Source organism: Pyricularia oryzae, chromosome 2 (assembly GCF_000002495.2).
Source record: "Pyricularia oryzae 70-15 chromosome 2, whole genome shotgun sequence".
Classification (NCBI taxonomy): Eukaryota; Fungi; Ascomycota; class Sordariomycetes; order Magnaporthales; family Pyriculariaceae; genus Pyricularia; species Pyricularia oryzae.
The window spans coordinates 5,498,456-5,521,165 of NC_017850.1; the positions used below are offsets into that span (position 1 = coordinate 5,498,456).

Consider the following 22,710-nt stretch of genomic DNA (forward strand, 5'->3'; position numbering starts at 1 on the left):
CACTGCCACAAGCGTGTGCGCAAGCGAGGGTGGGGAGGTGGACAACCTCTTGCAGTGGCGAATGAGCGTGGCAGATTGTCGGATTTGACGGCGCCGATTGGACATGGCAAACGGCCTCGGACGCGATCAAAACTGACCTGTGATGCAGAGCAGTGACTCGCCATCGACTGCTAGAGACTGGGTTTCGGAGTCTTGTAAGCCCCGATGATGATGGTTCAACCCATACAAGAAACTCTCAATCGGAGGAATGACAAAGCGGTTTGAGACGTTCTGACGGCAAAGAGAAGCTACTTTTGCGGGTTTTATTAGTGGATCTTTTATCAATACACTTCTCACGATTATCAGGCGGTCAATTTCATTAGTTTGCAGTCATACTTGCCCCGCAAAGCTCACGTCCTCGCCGGGTACCTTTCGCTATGAAGCTTGAATCGATAAAACAAATGGTATGTACCAAAGTTTGTGTTGCTTAGATATAAGCGTTTGGTGGCAGATAGGTACCTTGGTCAAGTAAGGTGGATGGGTAGCTAGAAGGACAAGTAGGTAGGTAGGTAAGTACCCTGGGAAGTCAAGTGCTTCCATATGTATTATGTTGGGTTGGTCCCAACAGTGCCTGCTAACTAAGTAGGATTAACTGGTTGACAAGTAGTCCCTTTTGATAGCAGGTATCCCTCATGCAACTTTGGCCATTCTCGGCCAGGCAAAGAAAACAAGAACAAGAAACGTATACGAGCATCCTAGAATATAAACATAAAGTACCTGGCCGTGTATCAACTCACTTTCCCTTCGATATACCCACAGCATGAGGACCAAGACTGGGACCTTGGCGACGTTGGCGAGCTTGCGTATTAGCCTGTACTTCTTCATGGACATTTGGGACTTGTTGTTAATAATTTTCCAAATTGTCGGCGTCCTGCAGGAAGCAATATCGTTCATAACAAGGCTACAGAAGACAAGCGGCCTCACAATTCCATGAGATATGAGAGCTCAACGTTTCAATTGGTACGTACTTTTTTTTTTTTAAAAAAAAAAAAAAAAAGAAAAAGAAAAAGTAAGAAAAAGCCCAGCGCCCAAACTCGTGCATATCATATAAAAAAAAGAAAAAAAGCTAGTCCTCCTCCTCGTCCTCGTCCTCGTTCTCAGCCTCCGCCCGGACCGCGTCACCGTCTCGGAGAGGAGACGACTTGTCTCCGGGCGCGTCACCCTTTCGGCAAGGGGACGGCCGGTCTGCTCGACCGGGGGATCGGGCGTGGTGGTGGTGGCGGCGACGGCGTTTGTCTTCTTGAGGGCCTTGGCCCGGATGTGCTGTTGCGCGTTATTGTTGTTCTTGGCCACATGGCCGGAGGCCTTGTGTCTGATTTTGCTGCTGCTGCTGTTGTTGTTTGCTGTTGTTGTTGTTTGCTGTTGTTGTTGTTTGCTGTTGTTGTTGTTTGCTGTTGTTGTTGTTTGCTGTTGTTGTTGTTTGCTGTTGTTGTTGTTTGCTGCTGCTGTTGTTGTTGTGGCCGCAGCCGCTCTTGCCGCCGCCCTTTGCGGCGGTGGCCTTTCCCACAATAGACGTCAGTATTACTTTGGTATCGTATAGAAAGATAGAAACTTACCATCGTATGCCACCCAAGTGACATGTAAGTGGAGAATCCCTCCACGTTGAACTCTTATTGATTCACTAAGTTATAAGTTAGCTAGACTTATGTACCTTCTTTTTTCGGAATGGAATAACATAAAGCTGAACCTACTAGCTGCTGCTGCCGGTATCGGCAGCAGCGGCGTCCTCTGGGCGCCTCACCCTCTCGGGGAGGGGACGGCCGGTCCCCAGACGCGTCACCCTTTGGACAAGGGGAAGCCCGGCATGCTGGGCCGGGGTGGGAGTGGTGGTGGTTGGGGATGTCGGCGGCGGCGGGGGGGGCTTTCTTAAGGGCTTTCGCCCGCCTAGGAGGTAGGTAGGTACGTCTGTACCGTAAGTCCCTCAGTAAAGTGGGCTGCCCTGGTAGGCAGGTAGGTACCCGAGGTAGGCAAGTATTGGTTCTGTATAGCTCCTTCCCAATCGTGCCAGGTTAAATACCTAAGGTAGGTAGGTGATCACGCATTCGAGGAACGGAGGATGCCAGGCAGGCACAGGCGGCACATCCATCAATGGTGGAGGTTTTTGTTCCGTTAAAAAATGGGATGAACAAAAATCTTCCGCTCGGAATGGAATGCATCATTCACGTGACGAACTTAGTACCAAAGGTTGGTTGGGTAAGGTAATTATCTGAGTACATCCCTAGGTAACTACCTACCTACATATATACATCAAAAAATAACCTGACCGAACAACCGATTGTTTCGGAAGGCGTCAGCGGAGTAAGGAATTGCGCGGTAATTTCCTTCCGAATAATTTCACTTTTTACGTTAAAATCGACGTTAAAACTTTCCACCAATTGAGTTTGGAGTTTGCCAAATTATTCAATAGGAACAAAGCAGGTTAAACCAAATGAAAGGCCGAAAACTTTCAGTGCACAGCGAGGTAGAGTAAAAAACATTTCGTTCAAAGCACGCGGTGAGCTTCGCTCACCACACACTCCTTACTCCGCTAAACAAGATAAGAAATATACTAAAGCTGGCTCTGATATGTAAGCAATATGAATGCCTATAGTGAAGGGGCTTTTCTAGAAAATACGCTTCATTGAGATCCTTACTAAGTGAACACACCAACAATTCAAGATATCGTCAAGATCCTATATACCATGCAATCCCAACTCTATAATCAATCTTGTGGTTTGACATTGACTCATTATTTGAGCTTCTGCCGTCACAGCCTCAATAGAAAGAAATCGATCCCAAGTTGTATGGGAAAGGATAGAGATTTTAATGGTTCATTTTCCACTTCTTCGATCCCCCTTTACTCAGTCTTGTTTCCCTCTTCTTATTCCATCTTCTGTGTTAGCCTACTGCTCATCCATGGTCACTAGCTCTCCGTTCTCATCCTAGGTTCTGTCCTATTGCGGACGACGCAGCAGTGTAGATGGGATGCTCTTGGTCGTTATTGAAAGAGGATGGTTAAAAGGTATGAAGAGGGGAAGAGGGGAGCCATCGAGATAGTTTTGTGTAGTGGGAGAACTTAAGTAAGAAATGCTGGCTGCCAGGGCGCCGGGGGCTATACAAGTCTGTGGCGGACACAGGCAGCCCGAGATATTGTTTCAAGCAAGTTCAAGAGAGCTTGGGGGAAACTGTGAAGCAGGCAACAACGTGTATTTGTTGGCTCCAATAGCAATGACTTTGCTGAGTATTGTCTGCGGATCATGCAAGCAAGGCGCCTAGCTACACAGTTGACCAGCCTCTATGTAAAACCCTCGTGCTGGTTAACATGATCCCCTGGTTTGATAGGGACAAGACGGTCAAGGCCTTTGGTTGATAATGGAAAGAGCTGGCACATGTGCTTTCCTCATTTGGGTCGCTGGATCTTGGGGGATCTGTGGGGTAGATTAGATCCGGGGTTGCCTGCATGCCTTAGCGCGAGATCCACGTGGGGCCCGTGCCACATGGCGCTAATGCGACCGCGAACTTCATCAATGTGCGCCAATAATCATTTCACCATGTATTGCGCAACAAAACTGAGCAAGAAGCAAAAGGTTGACTTTGTCTTGGTCGCGTTGTTTGGCGCTTTCTTGTGAGGGTAGTAGTTTTGGTGGGTCTGGTCAGCACTCGTAATGTTATAAGCGAGGTCCCATACGCAGTACTACACTACCAACCTACAGTATGCGCATCCCTCCAGAAGTGTCCGATTGAAGCAGCGTTCGCTGTTCCCTGTCTGTGGTGATGAGCTTGTAGCCTTGAAGCGAAGACACAGTCACCCTGGCTTGAATGGATGAGAATTACGCGCCACACGTACATACACGGGATATGTTTGAACCGTTCTGAGCAAAGTATCGTCCCATAAATGGCGGTGAGTTATAGCCCCACATGAAGGCCCAGTCTCGGCGCTTAGCTGGGGCATGAGAAGACCCACTAGCCAGCAAAAATCTCGCTCTGAAACACGTCAGCGCGCTGTGTGGTAAAACCTTGATATTGGATTTATTTCAACTGGCTTTCAACAACCGCCACGGCTCAATGGTCTAGTAGAATGATTGCTGTTGGTAAATTTTAGAGAGAACTAATTATATCCTATAGTGGCATATGCTAGGTCATTTAATGTCGTGCTATGTATGTCCGCAGGTCAACCACGCCTGCTGTATCCTCCTATATATAGGATCCAGCCCCGCCCGGTCCTGGGACAAAAAGAGACAAGCCACGCTCCCCAGTTAGTAGCGCAGCTCGAGTGAGCTGGCCTAACTGTCAAAAGCATCAAAAGTATATGTCATTGCAACTGATGGCCCTTGGAACCATCAGTTGAAAGACCGATTCAGGGCTCAACCGGGATTTGAACCCGGGACCTGCTATAACCTCGTTCTCAGAGATGGGATGACTAAGCCCGAAACAGCAATCATTCTACTAGACCATTGAGCCGTTGATTGTTGAAATGGGTTCGAAGAAGAGGGCATTATGAGCTTAGGAGGTGGATGCTGGTGGAAGGCTAACATATTGAGATTTAGCGAGATTTTGTATTGTGGACGGACATGTGGGTCTATGCGGGGCATCTAACGCATAGCTCCTATCGGGAAAGAGTTCCTACATGGTACCTACCTAGAGTACCCACCTAGCAAACCTGGCATCCTAGTTCAAGTGTAGTGAAAGCGAAGAGAGGCAAGCTCCAGGACGAATAGACAGGCTTCCATTACTATTTTCCACTGTTACCGCCCCGACTTTCGAATACTGTTTCAAGGGCTGGACTGGCGAGCCGCCACATCTGGCTATCCAACTCTGGCTATCCAACAGCCAACGACCCCATTTTCAACTCTACCCAATAATAACACCGCGCAGACACCCAAAATGGTCCCGTACAAAATATTCAACGCACAAAGGACAACGCACCACGTTATGAAGAGAATTAACTACTTAAAGCACGTTACCATAACTCGTATCTGATTTGGCCGAAAACGTTCCCATGGAAAAAGTACCCAGTGCAAACATCCGCTGTATGGATATGCAAATAAATACATTTGGCTGCTGGATAGCCAAAAGTGGCGGCTTGCTAATCCAGCCCTACGGTATTTCAATATAACAATTATGCATATTGTAAATCGTCCCGGAAAAAGCAAACCCCATTGTTTTGCTTTTGCATAGTGAAAACCTTGGGAGTTTACAAAGCAAACGACAATGAACTTGTTGTGATGGCCATATAAAGAGATAGAGACCTGGCTCCTACAGACTTTGTTATTTACCAAGACAACAAGTTGGAAAGCAGATCAAAACAAAAAAACGAAGAAAACCCTGCGCGCGATCCCCGTGTGTAGGCCCCGTCCTAATAATCCTAGCCCTGCAAACGTACCTTGCAACGTGGTGGCAGCCTATTCAGGCTCGCCGGCTTATAACAGTTGTACGTACTATAGTGGTAAGGGTAAAAATCTCCCCTGTCGCACAGTAGTTCACTGGTGTGGACCTTCTGGGTACTGCCGACTTTGGTAATAATTTTGAGCAAAAAAATAATTTAGGTATTTGGTGGTTTTGGCAAGCAGTTAAGTTAATAAAGAAAGGCCCACGTTTAGACATACGGCGACGAGGGGTTTTTTTTTCGCCCGTCACCGTGGTACGTATGTACGTACATACAGACTTTAGAATGCCACAAGTTACCAGCAATTTATTTCCTCATCTCCCTGCTTACTTGCTTGAACTCCATTTCCCCCAAAGGGCGAGTGGACACGGACGGCTCGCCAAGTAAAAAGAATGGACTCCATCCTCCCGCCGAAATGGATGCGAGTTAAGCGGGCACGGCAAAAACTTTGGGCTCAACCGGGATTTGAACCCGGGACCTGCTATAACCTCGTTCTCCGAGACGGGATGACTAAGCCCGAAACAGCAATCATACCTCTAGACCATTGAGCCTTAGGAATTGTTGAAAGCTTGTCAGAATAAACTCAATATAAGCGACAACTTCACCTGCCGCTGACGAGGCTTCGGCAAGATTTTGCATGCTGTGTGCGTCCCACCTGCGTCTCGCGCTAAGGCACAGGTCTAGTGTTGCATTAGATAATCAGTAGAATCTTGGTATCACATGACGACAGGAGCTTAGTCAGCGCTCGGAGCACGATAAAAGCGCTGTCATGCTCGTTAGGCTAGATAGCACCACCCACAACAATACATGGCTCTCCTACCCAATCAATCTGCCTGCACGTGTACGTAGGTGTGCGTCATCTAGCATACCCAATAGATGCCAAGGATGTTTTCATTAATCAGGAACGAAAGTTAGGGGATCGAAGAAGATCAGATACCGTCGTAGTCTTAACCATAACTATGCCGACTAGGGATCGGACGGTGTTTTTTTTTTTTTTTTTTTTTGACCCGTTCGGCACCTTACACGAAAGTACAAGTTTCTGGGTTCTGGGGGGAGTATGGTCGCAAGGCTGAAACTTGAAGAAATTGACGGAAGGGCACCACCAGGGGTGGAGCCTGCGGCTTAATTTGACTCAACACGGGGAAACTCGATGTACTACGTAGTAATTACGTACAATACCTAGCGAGACAAGGGATGCAAGCACGCCAGCTCCTTTGGTCATATACATTATCTCCCTCTTTGTATTCTGGTAACTCTAGGCTCTGCTGTCTTGTCAACATTTGCTCGACATTCCATCTTGATCACGCTTTCAAGATGGAATTGTGATGGGAGGCTGTTGGATCGCACCGAGCTCGATGCCAACGGCGACGTCCTACTCGTTCTCAAGGCACCATATGCGATTCAGGGGAATCCCACCATGGCGGACAGCAGTGACACGAGAGGTAGCTAGAATACCAACGACGGTACGATATTATGGCAATTCCACCACGGCGGGCACCAGGGATACAACTGGTAGCTGGAATAACGATGAGGATACGACCTATACAATAGCAGCAGCAACGGCAAGCAAAGCGGGGGTACGCAGGCAGGCAAGAGGGGCACGAACTGACAGATCAGCAAGCAGATGTCTGAAGGCCGAGGGCTTTATGCAAGAGGATGAAGTGCACGAGACTACAAGTTCCAGGAAGCTGTCGGTGTTAGATGAGGGTACATGGGGCGAAACAGCCAAGGAGCTGGCAAGTGACAGTAGTAACAGCACTGGAGTGGAAATACAATATATCCTAAAAGGATAATTGGTCACATATATGACGGGGCGGGGGAATGTTTCACGGATGGCTTGCGCCAGATCTGCCTATGCATATAGCATATTACACAACTGCTTGAAAGCGGTTGGTCTTGTACAAAGTACAAGTTGGCACGAAACCTTACACAGCTGGCTTACGCCAAGCCGGTTATGCCGGAGCATATCACACAACTGCTCGAAAGCTGTTGGTCTTGTACGCAAGTACAAGAGGATTTAGTTGCTGTTGGCAATTATATCCTAGGATGCTTCGCAACAACACGTAAAGCACAGATGCAATGCACCCCGAAGGGGGGGTCCACACAGTTGCCTATGTGAACTGGCATGAAGCCTTTCACGGGTGGCCTACGCCGGACCCGGTTGTGCATAAGCACATGGGGGGAATCACTCATCTTGAGGCTTGCCGAAAAAGCTGCTGATTTTCGACTGGCCAGGGTCCTCCACCTTGGTCTTCTTGGCCCTGGTGGACTTTGTCGACTTTGGTGGGTTGGCGTCCGCTGGCACACGGCGCTTGATTCCCCAGTTCCCCTTGTCGGACGCAGGAGCGAGGACGGGAACGGGAGCGGGAGCGGGCATCACTGGCTGAGCAGCCGGGTTCCCCAGGGCGAGATATGCAGCCGATTGCTCGGCTTGAATTGTTTCCGCCGATTTGAGTCGGTGGGGAACAACAGGCACCGCGGCGGCAGTCGTGGTGGTGGCAGCAGGAGCAGCAGCAGGGATAGGAGCGGCCGCTGGTGCAAACGCCATTTGCCGATGAACACCATGCCTGCCATTGCGGGTCATCCTTTTGTCGTTCTTTGGGCACTTCGACTTGGCAATGTTAGGATCGCCAGCGTTATCACTCAGGCCGGTTATGGTGACTGGGCCGTCATAATCATCGCCCGAGCCTGGGGGAACGGTGAAAAGGATGGGAGGACCTTCCAAGGAGATGCCGTCCGCCTGCTGGGTTTGGCGGGTGATGTTTGTGCCCAGCATCCGCGTAAGCGGAGTCCTTGCGAACTCTGCCTCCATGGCAAGGATCCAAGGCACCAGTCTGTTGACTGGGATGAAGGTTCTTGTTGCGCTTTTCCCAGGGGCGGCATCATCAAGCATCTCGGTACAGTTGTCGCACTTGAGGTCCCTAGTCACGTAGAACTGGGGGTCTTTGTCCCAATACCTCGGCGAATGATCCACACGGGTGGAACCGCATTTGCGGCAGTGGGTCTCTACCGGTTCAGTGCCGGGGACAGAGTTGCGAACCATAATAGACGTATTGGACGCCACCTTGCCTTTGGCTCTGGCTTGCCTGGCGCGTTCGGCAACAGCAGCTTTCTCCTCGTCCGTACGAAGGTCTTGGATCCTCCGGTGCTCTTGCTCAGAGGTGAGGTGCTGCTGCATGGCAATGGCTTTCTCTGACCGGACAATGCAACACATGGTCGACGCGGTCAGGTAGGTTCGATCCGCTTCGATGGGGCGGTCGAGTGATCGTGACCTTGAAAGGCCCTCAGGATGCATGGCGGGCAGTACCAAATGTTCGATGGCGGTCCGCTCAGGAGTCGTGTATACAACCCAGCGTTTCACACCAGCGAACTGGTCGCCCCACAGACGAATCTGGTCAAGCCTGTCGGTCCAGCGCGACTTGTAGCCCTCTTGATTGTCCTTGCCGAAAAGAACAATCACCTTGGTGCCAGTACATCGGTACGCATCCTCGACAAAGGCGAGATGGCAGTCCCGCACAGAAGCTGGGTATTGAGCCCAAGGCTTGCACCTTGTGGCCTCTTTCTTGCCATCGCCGTCGAGGCGGATCTTCTCCTGGCGGCAAAATGTGTCAAGCCAGATGACATTGCTCGTGTGGAAACCGGATTTCTGGAGCTTCCTGATACACGGTGACACGCTGAGGTCGGGACTTCGCCCGTGGCGCTCATTCAACTTTTTCTCCGGCGGATAGTTCAGCTGGAGAGCAAGGGTCGAGTCGAGTTTTCCACCCCAGGGACACAGTTCGTCGATCGACTTGGTCTGGAACTCCTGCATCCAGGCGCCGACCTCGACTGGTTTAAATTTCTGCCACGCGTTCTCGAGGGCGGTGGCGTTGCCAACCCGGGCTTCCCCATCGAAAGCTAGGAATAGCTACACATTCACATTTATAATTAGCACATCGAGATCGGCTGGGATTTGTTACATTCTGGTGCTCGCAGGCTGATATATTATTGGCAAAGTGGTAGGGCTTGTGCTGGTGCTTTGATGTACGATGTTATCCAGGGGTGAAGCTTACAGGCTCTAGCTTTCTCAGGATAGCTGCCCGGGCGTCATTCTTGTTCACAGCATCCCGGGAGAGCTGGAGACCAAGGATGTTGTAGTACAACTTTGAAGACATCTTTAAAAATCACTTTGACAAAAAAAGATCAGGAGCTTGGTTTGGTGAGAGCGTAAATGGGTTTTCCGTTGTCTTCGAAGTTGCGTGTACTGACCGAAACATTCAACTTGGAGCTCGAGAAGAGCGCCCACCCAAGTTTTATGTGATTATCCAGCCCTCACCAGCTTTGCAATGTACCTACCGATACCCTGACATTTTGCGAATGTAGCAGGTGCAATGTTGGCATGCAGCTAGCCTTGCCAACATGATAATCATAAGCCCGGGAAAGAGCGCGTATCACCCAGAAGGACAAGAAGCTCCTGCCCTATTTACCTGCCTATGTCGACAAGGAAAGTGGCAGGCAGGTTCATTCAAGCATGAGCATACCAATCGCAGGTTCGGACTACATGGAAACATTTTTTCAATGCTACAGCCATTCAGTCCAAGCAGGAAATCCTTGCTGCTATCAGACAACGTCCAGAGTCCTCCACTGTTGTCGCCCAAGCGCGACCCACACAATTGAGTATTTTCAGCATAACACCATACAGCTACCAGATCTTGAGCTACTATGTTCAAAATATGCCCTGGCATGTATACGTACATAGGTGTCTATAGTACACTTGATAGCGTATGTAGGTAGGTACCTACCTTGTTTTACTCGCTTTCACAAATATCTAATAACAGCGGAAGCGGATGATGCTGTGAAAGAACAGGTAAACGTTGTCAACGAGGAAGTCACGTAGACAAATGTGTCCCTGGGTGTTTGGGGAAGGAACAGCTAGACGGTGTGAACGAGGAAGTCACGTAGACAAATGTGTCCCTGGATGCTTGGGGAAGGAACAGGTAAACGGTGTGAACGAGGAAGTCACGTAGACAAATGTGTCCCTGGGTGCTTAGTGGAAGGAAGCTGGATACATAAGGGTCTTCTTTTGCAATCCACCTTGAGATTTCGAGATTTTCTTCTCTTCAAGCCCCAACAACAGCAACAACAACATCAGCAACAACAGCAACAGCAAAGAGTAGGTTTATTTTTACATCTTTCTACATTGAGATACAACTTGAGCTTCAATAACTAATGTGTATATATTTATGCAGTGGCCCCCAAAAATGAGGATTGGGAGAAGAAGTTTGGCGTTTCTGTCGGGACGCCTTGGGCAACCGCAAAGGCCGTAAGTTTTCATTCATATTTACATTCTACCTTCAAATGACATTATTAGTAACTAACTATTATAAAAGGCCGAAACCGCCGAGAAGGGCGGCGGCAACAACAACAACAAAAGCAGCAGCAGCAACCGCAACAACAGCAGCAGCAGCAGCCGCACGGTCTCGGGCCGTGTGAATAAAAATAATAAAAATGCGCAGCAGCGCATCCGGGCCAAGGCCCGAAAAAACGCCGTCGACGCCGCCGCCGCCTCTGCTCCTGCCGCTGCTGCCACTGCCGCAACCAGCAGCCGTACCCTCGCCGAGAGGGTGACGTACGGGGAAGGCCCCAAGAAAGGCAAGGGACGCGGCAACAGAGGCCGGGGACGGGGGAACAATAGCAGGAAATATTAATTTGTTTGTTGCTTTTGCCCATAGCTTTTGCTCATAGCTTTTAATTCTTATTTTTATCGTTTATTTTTTCAAGAGAAAACGTCTTTTTTACAAGAAAATGATGCCGCTCTCTCGGTTCACTTGTAGACAAGAGCAATTGCACGAAACAAGTTTGGCGGTGTTACGTACTGCTGGTCATAATGTTATTAGGCATAGGCCGCCAGTTGCAATAAGCTTGAGTGCTTGCCTCTTGCAAAGCCTGCCAGTTTTACTTTCCATAATCACGTAGTAAGCAAGCAGGCACAAAGTCGATAAAGGTTTGACATATACATCGAGCCTTAGTCTAGCGCTTCTAATATATACAAGAATACTGCGCAGATTATAGACAAGAAACCATCCCTCAACATAGTCATGATCAAAACGATCAAGATCCAACTACTATATACACCAGCTGACAGGGTTGACTGTCACAGTACCGTTGTCCATTAACCGCATACAGCTCGTATGCCAGCGTCGCTCTAATCATCATCATCAACCATCAACCGCCGCCTTGGTGGGATTCGCTTATTTGCCAGCACGGAACTGAGCAAACATGCTCGACATCCTAGCGTTCTGGCCAGGGGTGAACTCCTCGTAGCAAGAGTCGTCCGAGTAGTCCATGTAGTTGTGGATGGGGTCAAGACCGGGCTGGTTGGGGCAGCTGTCACGGCCGATGGGGCAGCCGCTGCTGGCGCTGGCCTGGGCGGGAGTGTCATCAACCAGGTCGCCCTGGCCGTTGCAGCCACCCTGGAAGGTGTGGTACAGACCGAACCAGTGGCCGACCTCGTGCACGGCGGTCTTGCCCAGGTTGAACCTGCTGATGCTGCCACCGGGGACGGTACCAGAGGCGATGGTGCAGCCGTCGAGGCGGACGGTGGAGGTGGTGGCCGAGGCGGGGAAGTAGCAGTAGCCGAGGATGCCGCCGGGGATGCTGGACAGGAAGTACAGGTTCAGGTCCTTGTAGGTTCCCTTGCGGAGAGCGGTCTTCATGGCAGTCTCGCCGCTGTCCCTGGCCCAGTTGGCGTTGACGGTGCGGTCGGTGCCCTTGAGGACGAACTGGATGCCCGAGGGGGCGTAGTCCTCGTTCATCACACGGAGCTGCTGCTGGATGGTGGCATCCTGTTGAGTAGACTTGTCAGTAAATGGGGTTGGTGGAAAAGACTCGTTGGTTGGCACATACAGAAAGGTAGCCGGCAGAAGCAGAGGTGGAGGTGGCAACGACGTGGACGTAGGTGTCGATGGTGAGGGCGCTCTGGCGGGCAGCAAGGGTGCCGTTGGCGGCAGCCTCGGCCTCGGCGACGGCCATGATGGCGGAGGCCTCAATCAACTCCTCGCTGGGCTCGGGAGCGCCACAGCGGAACTCGGTGTCGACAGCGAGGGCGCTGACGGACGAAGCCGCCAGGGCGAAAAGGAAGGTCTTGACAACGTTGATCTGCATGATGACGGTCGACTTGGAGAGCTGCTACAGCTGCTGATGAAATACCGCTATAACTTAATATGCGGGACAGCGAGAGACGATAATGCCGGAGATGATTGGGGCTGGTAGTGTAGCGGTTGGATGTTTAGGCCGGTAGCTCCTGAGTTCCAAGAAAGACGAGACCGAAGAGAGCGTCCATGGCTGCTTTTATGTTGAACATCGACACTCGTCGGCTACGCCGAGGCCAGGAGGTTAAAGGAGGTATTCCGCCGTCGACCACACAAGGCTTGATCGTGGTGTGGGACCCGATGCCCAAGAGGCCAAGACACCTGCCAAATTGAAATCGCAGCGTGGCATTGCTGATGGGCGTCAAGTCGAATGAAGCAGGTCGGCTAGTCGGCGTGACGGTGGGACTCCCGGGCTGAGCTGGGTTGGACTCGCTGTGAGCGGTGGGTTTCATATTCTCCTTGACGGGGAGTTAATCGAAATGGTAGGTAGAGCGGTAATTCTGGTGGGCCTTGTGGAAAACGAATGCCGTGGGCAACGCGCCAGTCGTCGACCAGAAGGCATGAGTATGGAGAGAATAGAGGGTCGGCCGCTATCAAGGGTGAGTGGGACAGGGGTCTGAGAAGAGGACCGTGTGATATGATTGCTGTGTGTTCTGGCAAAAGCAATCCGTAGCTGTGTAGAGAGGAAATGGACAAGACAGATACAGAAGACAGACCTGCTGGATCAAGCCTAGCGGGCCCGATGTTCGGCCAATTGCTTGCTCGAGACGTCTTGAGCGCTCATGCGTGCGGCTGCAGGGGAACAGCCGCGCACAGAATCCGGCAGTCGGCTGCTATCTTGGTTCCTGGATACAGCGGGGAATAACGTCGGTTGGGTGTCCGCTTTTGGCAGGACCTCGAGCTGGAGTCTTACTGGCGCCCTCTCAAGGCAAGTCCAATGTCCGACCTCAGCCTTGGCATTCTCCCCCCGCACAATCGCGACTGACTCTACACTACCGAGCAGCATTCCCCTGTCCTCCACCGCATTGCCGGTATATGTGGAATAAGCTTACAACTTGCCCAATCAAGACAAATACGTGGGGTAGTGGCAAGTGGAGGGCAAGTTCTTATCTCGAAAAGCTGGGATTTTATTGATTCGAGTGTAACACGCGTTTTCTTGGCAATGGGACAATCAATATGAAGATGGATTCTCAATCTCACGCGTTCTTGCCGTATTCAATCAATACCCTCCCAAGCCTCCTTTTCCAACCTCGGCAGGCGCAATCGATGACTGCGGATCGATAAGGAGAACACACCCACATCAATCCCCACCAATCTTTTGGGCAGGTACCTATCGGTAATCTAGCGATCACGTGCTCAAGCTTTGAGAATTGGTCGCGTGGCGGATCAAAGTAGGTTTGGTTGCTCTGGGCTGTAACGTAACGGCAGGTGTGTACCGGTTTCGTATTCAACCACGGCGCAACAATGCCTTGAATTCCTAATTCCTTTTCACGTCGCCATACTCTGAGATCACATCCAATTACGGATGGAAATATCAGTCACTTTGTATTTGTGGTTCAGACGAAGGATTGTCATCCTATCCTTAAAACCAGACGATCGGTCAGAATTCAATCGTGAATGTCATCCGAACCACCCACTGCTTGCTTGGCTTCTCACGCGACCCACAGTTCTGTACGTAGTTCGTACTTGCGTGCTTTGTCGTGCCCTTGACGCATGCACAGGGATGCCGGCTCATGAAAATTGGCTGCGGAGAGACCCGAATCCTAAACTTTTTTCACCTCTTGGCCGTGGCAAGATTCGTCAAGATACATTATGCGATCGGGCTTCTTAAGATTTCACCCGAGAGGAACGGAAACAGCCGGGAATATGATTTATCATGGGTTAATTGCCTATCTATTGTCTCAAGCCAGCGGTCACCGGCTGTCGCCGAAATCTACACCGAACGCCGAGATGATTTGACAGTGGAGTAAAACCCATGGGCGGTGCTTGTTGACCTGTTGCCTCTATCGAAAAACTCCCCCAGAGACAACCCCTTACTCCACCCAGTCTATCAAACAGAAATCCATGTACCTTCCTGATATCGACACCCCAAACAAGTGTCATCTCCTAAGCGCCAATGCAAGCTCCAGTCGGCGGGCGCTCACTGATTGCGGCCGCCATCACCTTTCTGTGGAGGAGAGGACGTGTTGGCCTGCGTGGTGTTGATCCATCCGCTGATCATGTTCGTCAATCCGTCAATCCTGGTGCGCATCTCCTCGATAGACTGCATGACGTGTGCATTCTGGTTCTGGACCTCTTTCCTGGCCACATTGCGGCATATGCCCTTTGCCTTGTTGGTCTGGATCTGCATTCGCTCATCTGACTGCAGTTGCGCCCTGATTCCGCAGAGCTCCTCTTTGATGCCAAAGATGGTGTCGTCCATCGTCTGAGTTGTCGTCACACCCAGACCAGACATGCCCTTGGCCAGGTCCGAAATGTTGCTGCATCAGCCTGTTAGTCGAGGTGTTCCCCCTTATGCCGCCGCACATTAGTGGTATGAGGGTACCTACTCCTGTGGGCGCCGCTGCTGGTTTGAGCTTCCTGGAGGGTGAGCCTGCACCGACGCAGATTGCTGGCTGCCTCCGCGGTTGAAGGGGTTCCTTTGACTCATGGTGCTGGGGGGCTGCGTTGTAAGTGTTTCGGTGTGCGACTGGTGTAGTGTGTGACAAGATGCTTCTCTGGAAGAGCTGAGTTTGACAGTCGGCCCAAGAAGAGGATTTGAAAAAGCCGCCATATCTTCTATTTATCTTTGTCGCAAAAAAGCCATGACACTACCACCGGTGTCCCCGTTCTCAGGATTCTCATTGAACATGGCTTGGAACTAACATTTCGGTCAGTCCTGAGACATCACAGCCAGATGTTAATTAACAACCTCAACAAAGCGAACTTCCTGGTGGTCAAGATACAAACAGAACCGGATGGACAGTTGTTAAACTGCCACTGGTAGCACAAGCATAACATAGTGAGAAGTGATATTTTGCTTCAGAGTCTGGTAACGTCTTCCGTAGGAACAAAGCCGCGCCAATCATACCACCCAACTGTGTTTCAACCACAAAGATTCTCGCTGCAGATGCTACCACAGACAATCTTGATTTGGTTGTATCCGGCATCTGCCATGAACCACATTATGCAGCAACAAAGCACCCTCAACAACTCAGCAACAGAGATAGCGAGTTCCTACTCCCCACTGTCGCCACTCTGAAGCGCTCAACAAGGTTTACCACAGTGACTCGACCTTTTGCTAACTTACATTTTACTTCAGGCATATGGGGTTGCCAATCTTTTCTTCATTCTTTCAACTGTCATTTCTCAACTTGGACTAGGTTTTATAGTAGACGGGTCAGATCTTGGTTGGAGGGCGACTACCGTATTCCCTGTCCTGCCTTGTATGCAACGGCTAACAACAGGTCGCCAACATGCGCTCCCTGGCCGCACATCCACAGTGCGCCCGCACGCCTTTTGGGGTCAAAGGAAAAGGGTGCTGTAGCCCGCATCGTCCCCTGTTTGGCTCAGTCATGCTGGACAAGACAATCAAAGGATCTCACTACCAACAGATTCGGTGTTTGACCCTGCTGCTAGCCGTATCGCCCCTCCCGACAAACACCGCACCGTTGGAGACAAAGCCAAAATGATATGTTATCTGCCGTTGCATAGAGCAGTGCAGAAGAACGACCTGGAAGCCGCGCGGCATACCCTGGACATGGGAGCGAGCACGGTCGCCAGGGACGACGGAGATGGGGAAGCTCCTTGCACTCCTGTCACATCTTTCCCTGAGGAACAAGCACGGGCATACAGCACTCTATATTGCGGCAGTCAAGGGCCTGCGGCCGTCCCGTGTAGAGCTTTTGCTGCCACATATGCGCAGAGAAGTGCTGCCGGTGAGGCATCGCAACGAGGGTTTTGGTGAGGATTGGGTTGCAAGCGAGGAGAAGCACGGTGGAGGCGTCAGCGTACTGCTTGCGGCGACGCACTTTCCGCGGCAGGCGTGGATGGGCGAGGCATCTGGTGTTATGGTTCGCTCAATGGAGCTTTTGATGGACGCCATAGGCTGTGATTTTGACCGGCGCGAAGATGGGGAGATTCTAGAGACGCTCCGCAAGTGTGTCCTTATTAACCTGGTGGAAACTGCTTGGGCAACTTGGCAGTCCGAAAGGCCTAGCGCCGACGTCTCAATTGAATGATCGAAGCGCCCTTCTCCAAGATACTACTGCCAGATGAGATTAGAGGTCATGCAAGACCCAGGTACTAGCCGCCGCAAGCTATTTGCCTGGTGTGATCGGACAGGAGCGGGGAAAAGCCTCGAGACTACAGTTTAATCCCAAAGGCGAAGGCGAATTAGACGCTGGAACACGACCGATTCGTCTCATGATTGCTGCCAGAGGTTCGCTCGTGGTGCACTAACATCAACGACATATAGCCCTCGACACTTGGGATTGATCAGGACCAAGTCAGTCGGCGTCTTAATCGCATGCGCGAGGCGTCCAAACCTAAGAAATGGGCCACCTGACAACCGAGTACGGGTTGCCGTCTTGTGGCTGCGAAAAACTATTCCACTTTGACAGGTCGCTTGCGCTGCCTTGGGAACCACTTGAGGGCCGGACTCACCGGTTCCTCACTTTCTCGGGTTCCGACATCAGGACAATGGACAGTTTCAACCAAGATCAAAAGATTCATGATTTGGCATGCCAGGCCAGCTGGTTTACAATGTTTATTATGCCAGGTGTAGGTTTCTGTATGGGGGACAATAGCCCCAGTGATCCGAACGAAGCCGCGCACGTTGGAGGTTAGTCACAGGACAGTGGAATATACGAGGGCGGCTGCAAAGACCTTAGTTGTCGGCAAGGTTCATGGTGCATCGACTATTGGTTATTTTGACGGGACCACTCTTGTCGAATGGTGAAATCTTGACATCTAATCCGCGCCATTTTGCATGATATTCCTGTCTTTTTTGTTTACATACCCAAGGCGGATGACTTTTGGCGCGTTATTGGCATGTCAGATGGGTGGACGGCGCTTGCGAACAAACAGTCGCCGTGGATTGAAGGCCCGCTGCATCGATGGTTTGTATGACCTCAAGCGCTGCGGTTTCACGACCAGGGCGGTGATTTCCATGTTCGGTATGAGGTGATCATCGCTTTTATTGTGGAATTGCAACTAGACTGGGAATCATGTCCCAAGTATCTGAATGTAAACCCTTTCTCCTTGTCTATTCCCTCTCTCTTGCCCCCTATTCTCTCCGTTGTTTCTATCGAACGTCTTTGTCTGTCAGGCTGAAAACTTGGCATACGGCTCCAACAATGCTTTTCTAGAGAAAGTCCAAGTCCAAGCGCTGTTTTTGCTGCTAACTAGGCGCTGTGAATCAAAAGCATCGCGAAACATCAGGCCTCCAAATAGCCCATTTTCTTCCATAGCAACGCTTTTGAAATGGCATACTTCTTGTATCCCCACAGTTGTGATATCTGAGCTGAATCGAGGGTACTCTGGTCCATCATCGCATACTCCAGTCCTAGGAGCGGTTGGCAATAATACCTCAAGCTTTCAGGACAGAGATACGAGGCATCTGTACAGTTTCCTATCGATAAATATGCTGGTTGTCTCCAGCACCGAAGCCTTCTTCACATCATCGACTATCATTTCCTTGGGGCTGCACCTGTTATGACCTGTGAGGGTCATGAGTGTGTCCAAGACGGAGTCTATCTCATGTTGGAAGCTCTCCACGCTGTGGCAAACATCTTTGGCGAACGTAGGCACCTTGGACCAGGCGGCTTGGTTGAGGCAAATGGACCCGGCAAGCATTGTCTTGCAGGCTTGTCTCTTATTTTTCGGTCCATTCTCTTGATATCGGACCTGGCAAGGCGATGTTTTCTTCTCATTCATAAGTTCCCTTTTGCCCAAATTGACGGCATCTATCATTCTCTGAAGCACGATCTCGCGCACTCGCAGAACGGGCTCTGTGTGCGCGCAAGTTCGTGTTAGAAACATGTTTCGGTGCGGGTCAGCCTTAGAATGCATGACTGTGGTGCGAGAAACAAGTTTCGGACGCCTGATGTCACTCACGAATTATCGACGCCGAGCCTGCGTACTTGAAGCCATCCATTTCCGACATGCGCTGCTCGCCGACCAAATAGGACTTGATGTCAACTGTTGTTGGGCTGCGGGACGTGGATGGAGGCCTCGAGATTCGCGGTAGCAGTCTTACAGCAGCCTGCTCGTACAGGGCACTGCTTCCTAATTTCCAAGCAGTCCAGAGGATCATGAGCTCTTGTCCGCGTTCAGTGCCACAACTGTAGATCCGCTTTGCATTTTCTGCCCACCGTCTGCACCATGGTTGTATAGGCTCCATAGTGTCGTACTTGTCGGCCATGACCATGACATCGAACAAGTCATCCAGCCCGAGAAAGTCCGTCACAAGCTTGAAGCGAGCATGAACAACGTTGAATATCACCTCCAGGCCTTTACTGCTGTCCTCTGGAAGCTTGACCACCCAGTCGCTGTCGGTGTCGTCTGGTTTCTTCTCGGCAAACGGGCCGTATAGCATCCGTTCAAAGACGACCGAGGCCCTCGAGACCGTCCGAGAGCACACCACAAAGACCCTCTCCTCGGCTCCGACCATGAAGCGTAGGTCTCCCTTCTGGTCGAAGTAGATTGTTGTATCCTGCAGCTCTTCGGCCTTCCTCTTGATGGGAGTCGGCGACACTTTGACTGGCTTAGGCTTGACTGGGGTCGGCATTATGTCCGATTCTGAATGACGTGGGTTTGATCTGGTGAGCGTTAGTTGGCAGCGGTGCTTGGGGGCATAGGAGTGAGAAATACCCGAGAGACGATAATTTGAGATGAGCAAGACCGGAAGACGGTATGGTGAAAGAAAAGTAATAATATTATTATCAGACAGAAAGAAGCATGAAGTGGCGAGTTTGTTGTTGGGGAAAATGTGAGGTTGACTGACGATAGTGGGAAGATTTAGGCATGAAAACCTAGACTGACGCTTTTCTAGATTTCAAGTGATTGATGAGTTAAAACGAGCGATGTGAGAGCAAGAAAGCGACTTATTGCGAAGGATGGGGATAGATTTTGCCTGGATATGGAATGACCAGGTGATGCTCCAAAAAGCTGTGCTGGTGCAGAGGGCAAGTTTGGAATGGTGGAAGAGAGATCAGTCTGTGCTCATGGCTCAAGTGAGGAAGGAAATAGACCTGGGCTTGTGGACCTCTGGTGAAAATTTACGAATTCTCGAGCCGGCAAAAGCTGCAGTCACCACTAGAAAATTCGAGAAAAAATGACGTGGCGTCAATCGAATTAAGATTAAACATTTCCAAGAAATCTACTTGACCACAAACCCCATCCCCCTCACGGCGCCAACCTAACAGCACTGCCACCCAAGTTGCTCAAGCACTTGACGTTCCCGCTCGGCTGCCTCGTGCTCCTGGCACTGTACGTAAAGTCACCATTGCCCGTGCTGGTCATGGTCTGCGAAAAGGCACCATCCCGGTTCGAGAACTGCAGCACCATGCTCGATGCGCGCTGGCCGTTGCTTCCAGCAACCGACCGACACGTCGCCGCCAGCGTGCCGCCCTGTCCATTGGTCCAGGTCAGCGACTGGAAAGTAACCGTGTCCACGACGACGGTGCTGGTAGGCGGAGGAGGCGCAGACGAGGTGGTGGTGGTGGCAGGCGGGGGTGCCGGGTCGGTCGACGGCGGCGGGCAGGAGCTGGTGTCAAAGACGGCGACGCCAGTCTGCGGGAAGGGCGTCAGCGGACCCCAGATGTTTGTGCCGTCGAAGCCCAGACCCTTGGTGGCGTAGTCCATGTCGTTAAAGTAGTGCTGGGGCGGCGGCAAACCGGGCGTGGTCAGCTCGGGCTGGATCCACTCGGTCACGGGCGTCATGTACTGGCCGGCCTTGATGCCGTTCTTGGTGGTCTTGACGCCATTGTCCGACATGAAGAGGTACTGCTGCGTGTACTTTGTCGGCACCGTCGCCTTGGCCCGGAACTCAAACTTGTTGCGCACCTGGCCGGCCCGCGTGGCCGCGGAGCCAATCTCCCGGAGCGTCGTCTTGCCCGTGCAGACGTCGATGTCGACGGCGGACATGGACACGCGGGCGGTCGGGGCGGATGTGTATCCGATCATCTTGGTCTCGGCGGACTCGACGTCGGCGCCACCGTTGAAGACGCCGATGAGGGCGTCCTCGACACGGATATAAGTGGGATCGCCGCGGCTGGGATCGGTGGTGATCTGCACGTTGGTTGCCACGATCTCGTACGCGTAGTATGTGTTTCCGCGCTTGAAGCCACTGTACTCGATCCAGTCGCCGGGCAGCAGGGGTGCCATGACAAGAGGGTCGACGGCCAAGCTAACAAGCAATGTCAGGTCAGTACAATGCCAACCTTGTAGTTTCCAAGCATGAGGCTTGCAACATTCAACTTACAAAGTGCCTTGTCTTGCCCCTCCAGACAGCACAGGCCGTTGAGAAGCCGGACAAAGGGGATCGCTTGCGTTGCGAGGCACACACATGGGGAAGCCAGAAAACGACGTGACGCTGGGGTTCTCCGGGTCCGATGTGAAGAAAGGATCGGCGTCATAGACGACGCCAAAGACGCCGGTAGGGTCATTGATGCGAATGTCGATTCCACTCCTCATTCCCAGGGTGCCGTCCGGGTTGATCTTTTCGATGAAGCCGGCGCCACCCCCCAGGGAGAATTGGTTGATGGAGATCTGGCCTGCAATAGGAACTCCATTTACATAGTTGCCCACAAGCTACCATTTGTACTTTTTTGTCAGTTGAGTCACTTGTAGATGGCAACTGGAAAGAGTGGGCTGACTTACAGAGATTTCGTAGCCAAGGAACTTTGAGGCAGACTCAACAAAGCCCTTCCAGGGCACAAAGGTGGCAGGAAAGGCAACCTGGAGGTTCTTGGGCACAGTGACCTTTTGTCCCAACACGGTTACAAAACCGCCAGTGTTGAAGGAGTCATCGTCGGCCGTGGCACTAAAAGACCATGAAAAATAGTCAAGTTAGTAGGCAGACCCCAAAGGCATGACCTGGGTACCGATATAAGCAGGCAATCATGGGCTTACCCTTCGAAGCCACCAGTCAGGAGCAGCGGCACATCTTGCGCTCCAACGAATGGAGATAGCGCAAGAGCAGCAAAAAGGCAAGTAACAAGGCGAAGTATGGCAGACATGGCCATTGTGTATGTTGACCTTTTTCAAGTCACGCCGGTATATCCTGAAAGGAAGCTGAGTTGCGCCGAGTTGCAAGCTAGCGTCCAGCCAAAGAAGAGCGTCGGAAGGCCGTCTATAAAAGCTCCAAGGAGCAACGATTCCGCCGACGAACCCATCGGAGGATCCGATAGAAGTTGCATCATCAGCCGCCGCAGCCGCTCGACACCAACTTGCCCGTCCCTCGTGTTCACGATTGTTGTTTTTTTGATGACCTTCATGACAAAATCCCCGAAGAAAAAGGTCAGTGCCTTATCTGGAGCGACCCTTGCCACCAGGCCTTCGTTCCCATCCTTTGGCAGCAAGAAAGAAGATGGCCGAGTCCAGACTTTGTCCAAAATGACCCACGGCATCCCCCGGACTCTCCGCAAAAGCTGAAATGAAAAGCCTATTTTTTCTGGTTTTGGTAAGGCTGCATCTTTATTTCTCCATGGCTGCCTAACTGACTAGTGATGCAATATAAGCAAGTACCTACCTTAACTCAGTAAGTTACCGTGCATCTAGAAATCGACTAGGGGTATTCCCAGGGGTGCTCGGGCGGCAGCAGCGGTTGAGGTTTTTTTTTTTAATTTGTGAACCTGTGCTTTCGCTAAAAGCAGTATCGGGGAGCTGGCACCCGGGTGTGGATCCATGTTGCATGCAGGAGTGGTTTTATCCAATCCATGTCCAAAGCACGACTTGCACGCAGGTCAGAACGCCGCATGTTGTAACCCACGATTTGGAATGAGCCTCGCGCGGCACAAAACAAACAACTGGTAACACATTCTCGGATCGGAAGCTTCAACAAAAAAAGCCTTCCCCCTAGCGCCGGGTAGACACGCCCATTGCTTGGCTTGCCATCTGCCCAAGCAAACCGTATCGAGGAGGGGGCGGCTCAGCTCGAAAATTCCGAGGCGAAGAGGGATGTTCAGGTGATCA

At 51.3% G+C, this 22,710-nt stretch overlaps 8 protein-coding genes and 2 non-coding genes across 10 annotated transcripts; 2 read left to right on the plus strand and 8 right to left on the minus strand.

The window, feature by feature from the left end:
* Positions 1-466: 466 nt before the first annotated feature.
* On the minus strand, positions 467-2,287 carry MGG_08037 (uncharacterized protein; the record flags this gene model as incomplete). The annotated part of the gene is made up of 6 exons (XM_003714942.1): positions 467-524; positions 797-910; positions 1,154-1,537; positions 1,596-1,646; positions 1,731-1,923; positions 2,278-2,287. The coding sequence occupies 6 exons, from the start codon at positions 2,285-2,287 to the stop codon at positions 467-469; spliced, it is 810 nt and encodes a 269-aa protein (XP_003714990.1).
* Positions 2,288-4,378: 2,091 nt separating this feature from the next.
* MGG_20030 lies at positions 4,379-4,479 on the minus strand. Its single transcript has one exon. It is a non-coding gene; the product is annotated as a tRNA-Pro (tRNA).
* A 1,375-nt stretch (positions 4,480-5,854) lies between these two features.
* Positions 5,855-5,955, minus strand: MGG_20031. Its single transcript has one exon. It is a non-coding gene; the product is annotated as a tRNA-Pro (tRNA).
* A 1,634-nt stretch (positions 5,956-7,589) lies between these two features.
* Positions 7,590-9,558, minus strand: MGG_08039 (uncharacterized protein; the record flags this gene model as incomplete). Its single annotated transcript, XM_003714943.1, has 2 exons — positions 7,590-9,311; positions 9,457-9,558. 2 exons carry the CDS (start codon positions 9,556-9,558, stop codon positions 7,590-7,592), a joined length of 1,824 nt encoding a protein of 607 aa, XP_003714991.1.
* Positions 9,559-10,405: 847 nt separating this feature from the next.
* MGG_08040 (uncharacterized protein) lies at positions 10,406-11,129 on the plus strand. The gene is made up of 3 exons (XM_003714944.1): positions 10,406-10,556; positions 10,633-10,706; positions 10,774-11,129. Coding segments are annotated over exons 1-3 (393 nt in total). The 5' UTR covers positions 10,406-10,555; the 3' UTR covers positions 11,092-11,129.
* A 505-nt stretch (positions 11,130-11,634) lies between these two features.
* MGG_08041 (metalloprotease 1) lies at positions 11,635-12,547 on the minus strand (the record flags this gene model as incomplete). Its single annotated transcript, XM_003714945.1, has 2 exons — positions 11,635-12,228; positions 12,290-12,547. The coding sequence occupies 2 exons, from the start codon at positions 12,545-12,547 to the stop codon at positions 11,635-11,637; spliced, it is 852 nt and encodes a 283-aa protein (XP_003714993.1).
* A 56-nt stretch (positions 12,548-12,603) lies between these two features.
* On the minus strand, positions 12,604-13,729 carry MGG_15809 (uncharacterized protein). Its single transcript, XM_003714946.1, has one exon. It carries the CDS (start codon positions 12,984-12,986, stop codon positions 12,672-12,674), a length of 315 nt encoding a protein of 104 aa, XP_003714994.1. The 5' UTR covers positions 12,987-13,729; the 3' UTR covers positions 12,604-12,671.
* A 488-nt stretch (positions 13,730-14,217) lies between these two features.
* Positions 14,218-16,935, plus strand: MGG_08043 (uncharacterized protein). Its single transcript, XM_003714947.1, has 2 exons — positions 14,218-15,203; positions 15,411-16,935. The coding sequence occupies exon 2, from the start codon at positions 16,308-16,310 to the stop codon at positions 16,752-16,754; it is 447 nt and encodes a 148-aa protein (XP_003714995.1). The 5' UTR covers positions 14,218-15,203; positions 15,411-16,307; the 3' UTR covers positions 16,755-16,935.
* Positions 16,936-17,765: 830 nt separating this feature from the next.
* MGG_08044 (uncharacterized protein) lies at positions 17,766-19,602 on the minus strand. The gene is made up of 3 exons (XM_003714948.1): positions 19,387-19,602; positions 18,631-19,334; positions 17,766-18,524 (listed from the first exon to the last, which is right to left on the minus strand). Exons 2-3 carry the CDS (start codon positions 19,301-19,303, stop codon positions 18,112-18,114), a joined length of 1,086 nt encoding a protein of 361 aa, XP_003714996.1. The 5' UTR covers positions 19,304-19,334; positions 19,387-19,602; the 3' UTR covers positions 17,766-18,111.
* Positions 19,603-19,883: 281 nt separating this feature from the next.
* Positions 19,884-22,639, minus strand: MGG_08045 (uncharacterized protein). Its single transcript, XM_003714949.1, has 4 exons — positions 21,649-22,639; positions 21,397-21,559; positions 20,999-21,327; positions 19,884-20,923 (listed from the first exon to the last, which is right to left on the minus strand). The coding sequence occupies exons 1-4, from the start codon at positions 21,759-21,761 to the stop codon at positions 19,921-19,923; spliced, it is 1,608 nt and encodes a 535-aa protein (XP_003714997.1). The 5' UTR covers positions 21,762-22,639; the 3' UTR covers positions 19,884-19,920.
* Positions 22,640-22,710: the final 71 nt, after the last annotated feature.

Bases quoted from the DNA above. Each gene is read 5' to 3' on its own strand.
- MGG_08040 (XM_003714944.1), top strand. The intron at 10,707-10,773 runs GTAAGTTTTCAT...CTATTATAAAAG, and splicing joins CTTGGGCAACCGCAAAGGCC to GCCGAAACCGCCGAGAAGGG.
- MGG_15809 (XM_003714946.1), bottom strand. From the start codon at position 12,986: ATGAAACCCACCGCTCACAGCGAGTCCAACCCAGCTCAGCCCGGGAGT.
- MGG_08043 (XM_003714947.1), top strand. From the start codon at position 16,308: ATGGGGAAGCTCCTTGCACTCCTGTCACATCTTTCCCTGAGGAACAAG.
- MGG_08044 (XM_003714948.1), bottom strand. From the start codon at position 19,303: ATGCCGACCCCAGTCAAGCCTAAGCCAGTCAAAGTGTCGCCGACTCCC. The intron at 18,525-18,630 runs GTGAGTGACATC...GCGCGCACACAG, and splicing joins AGGCTCGGCGTCGATAATTC to AGCCCGTTCTGCGAGTGCGC.
- MGG_08045 (XM_003714949.1), bottom strand. From the start codon at position 21,761: ATGGCCATGTCTGCCATACTTCGCCTTGTTACTTGCCTTTTTGCTGCT. The intron at 21,560-21,648 runs GTAAGCCCATGA...ATGGTCTTTTAG, and splicing joins CTGACTGGTGGCTTCGAAGG to TGCCACGGCCGACGATGACT. The intron at 20,924-20,998 runs GTAAGTTGAATG...ATTGCTTGTTAG, and splicing joins GGGGCAAGACAAGGCACTTT to CTTGGCCGTCGACCCTCTTG.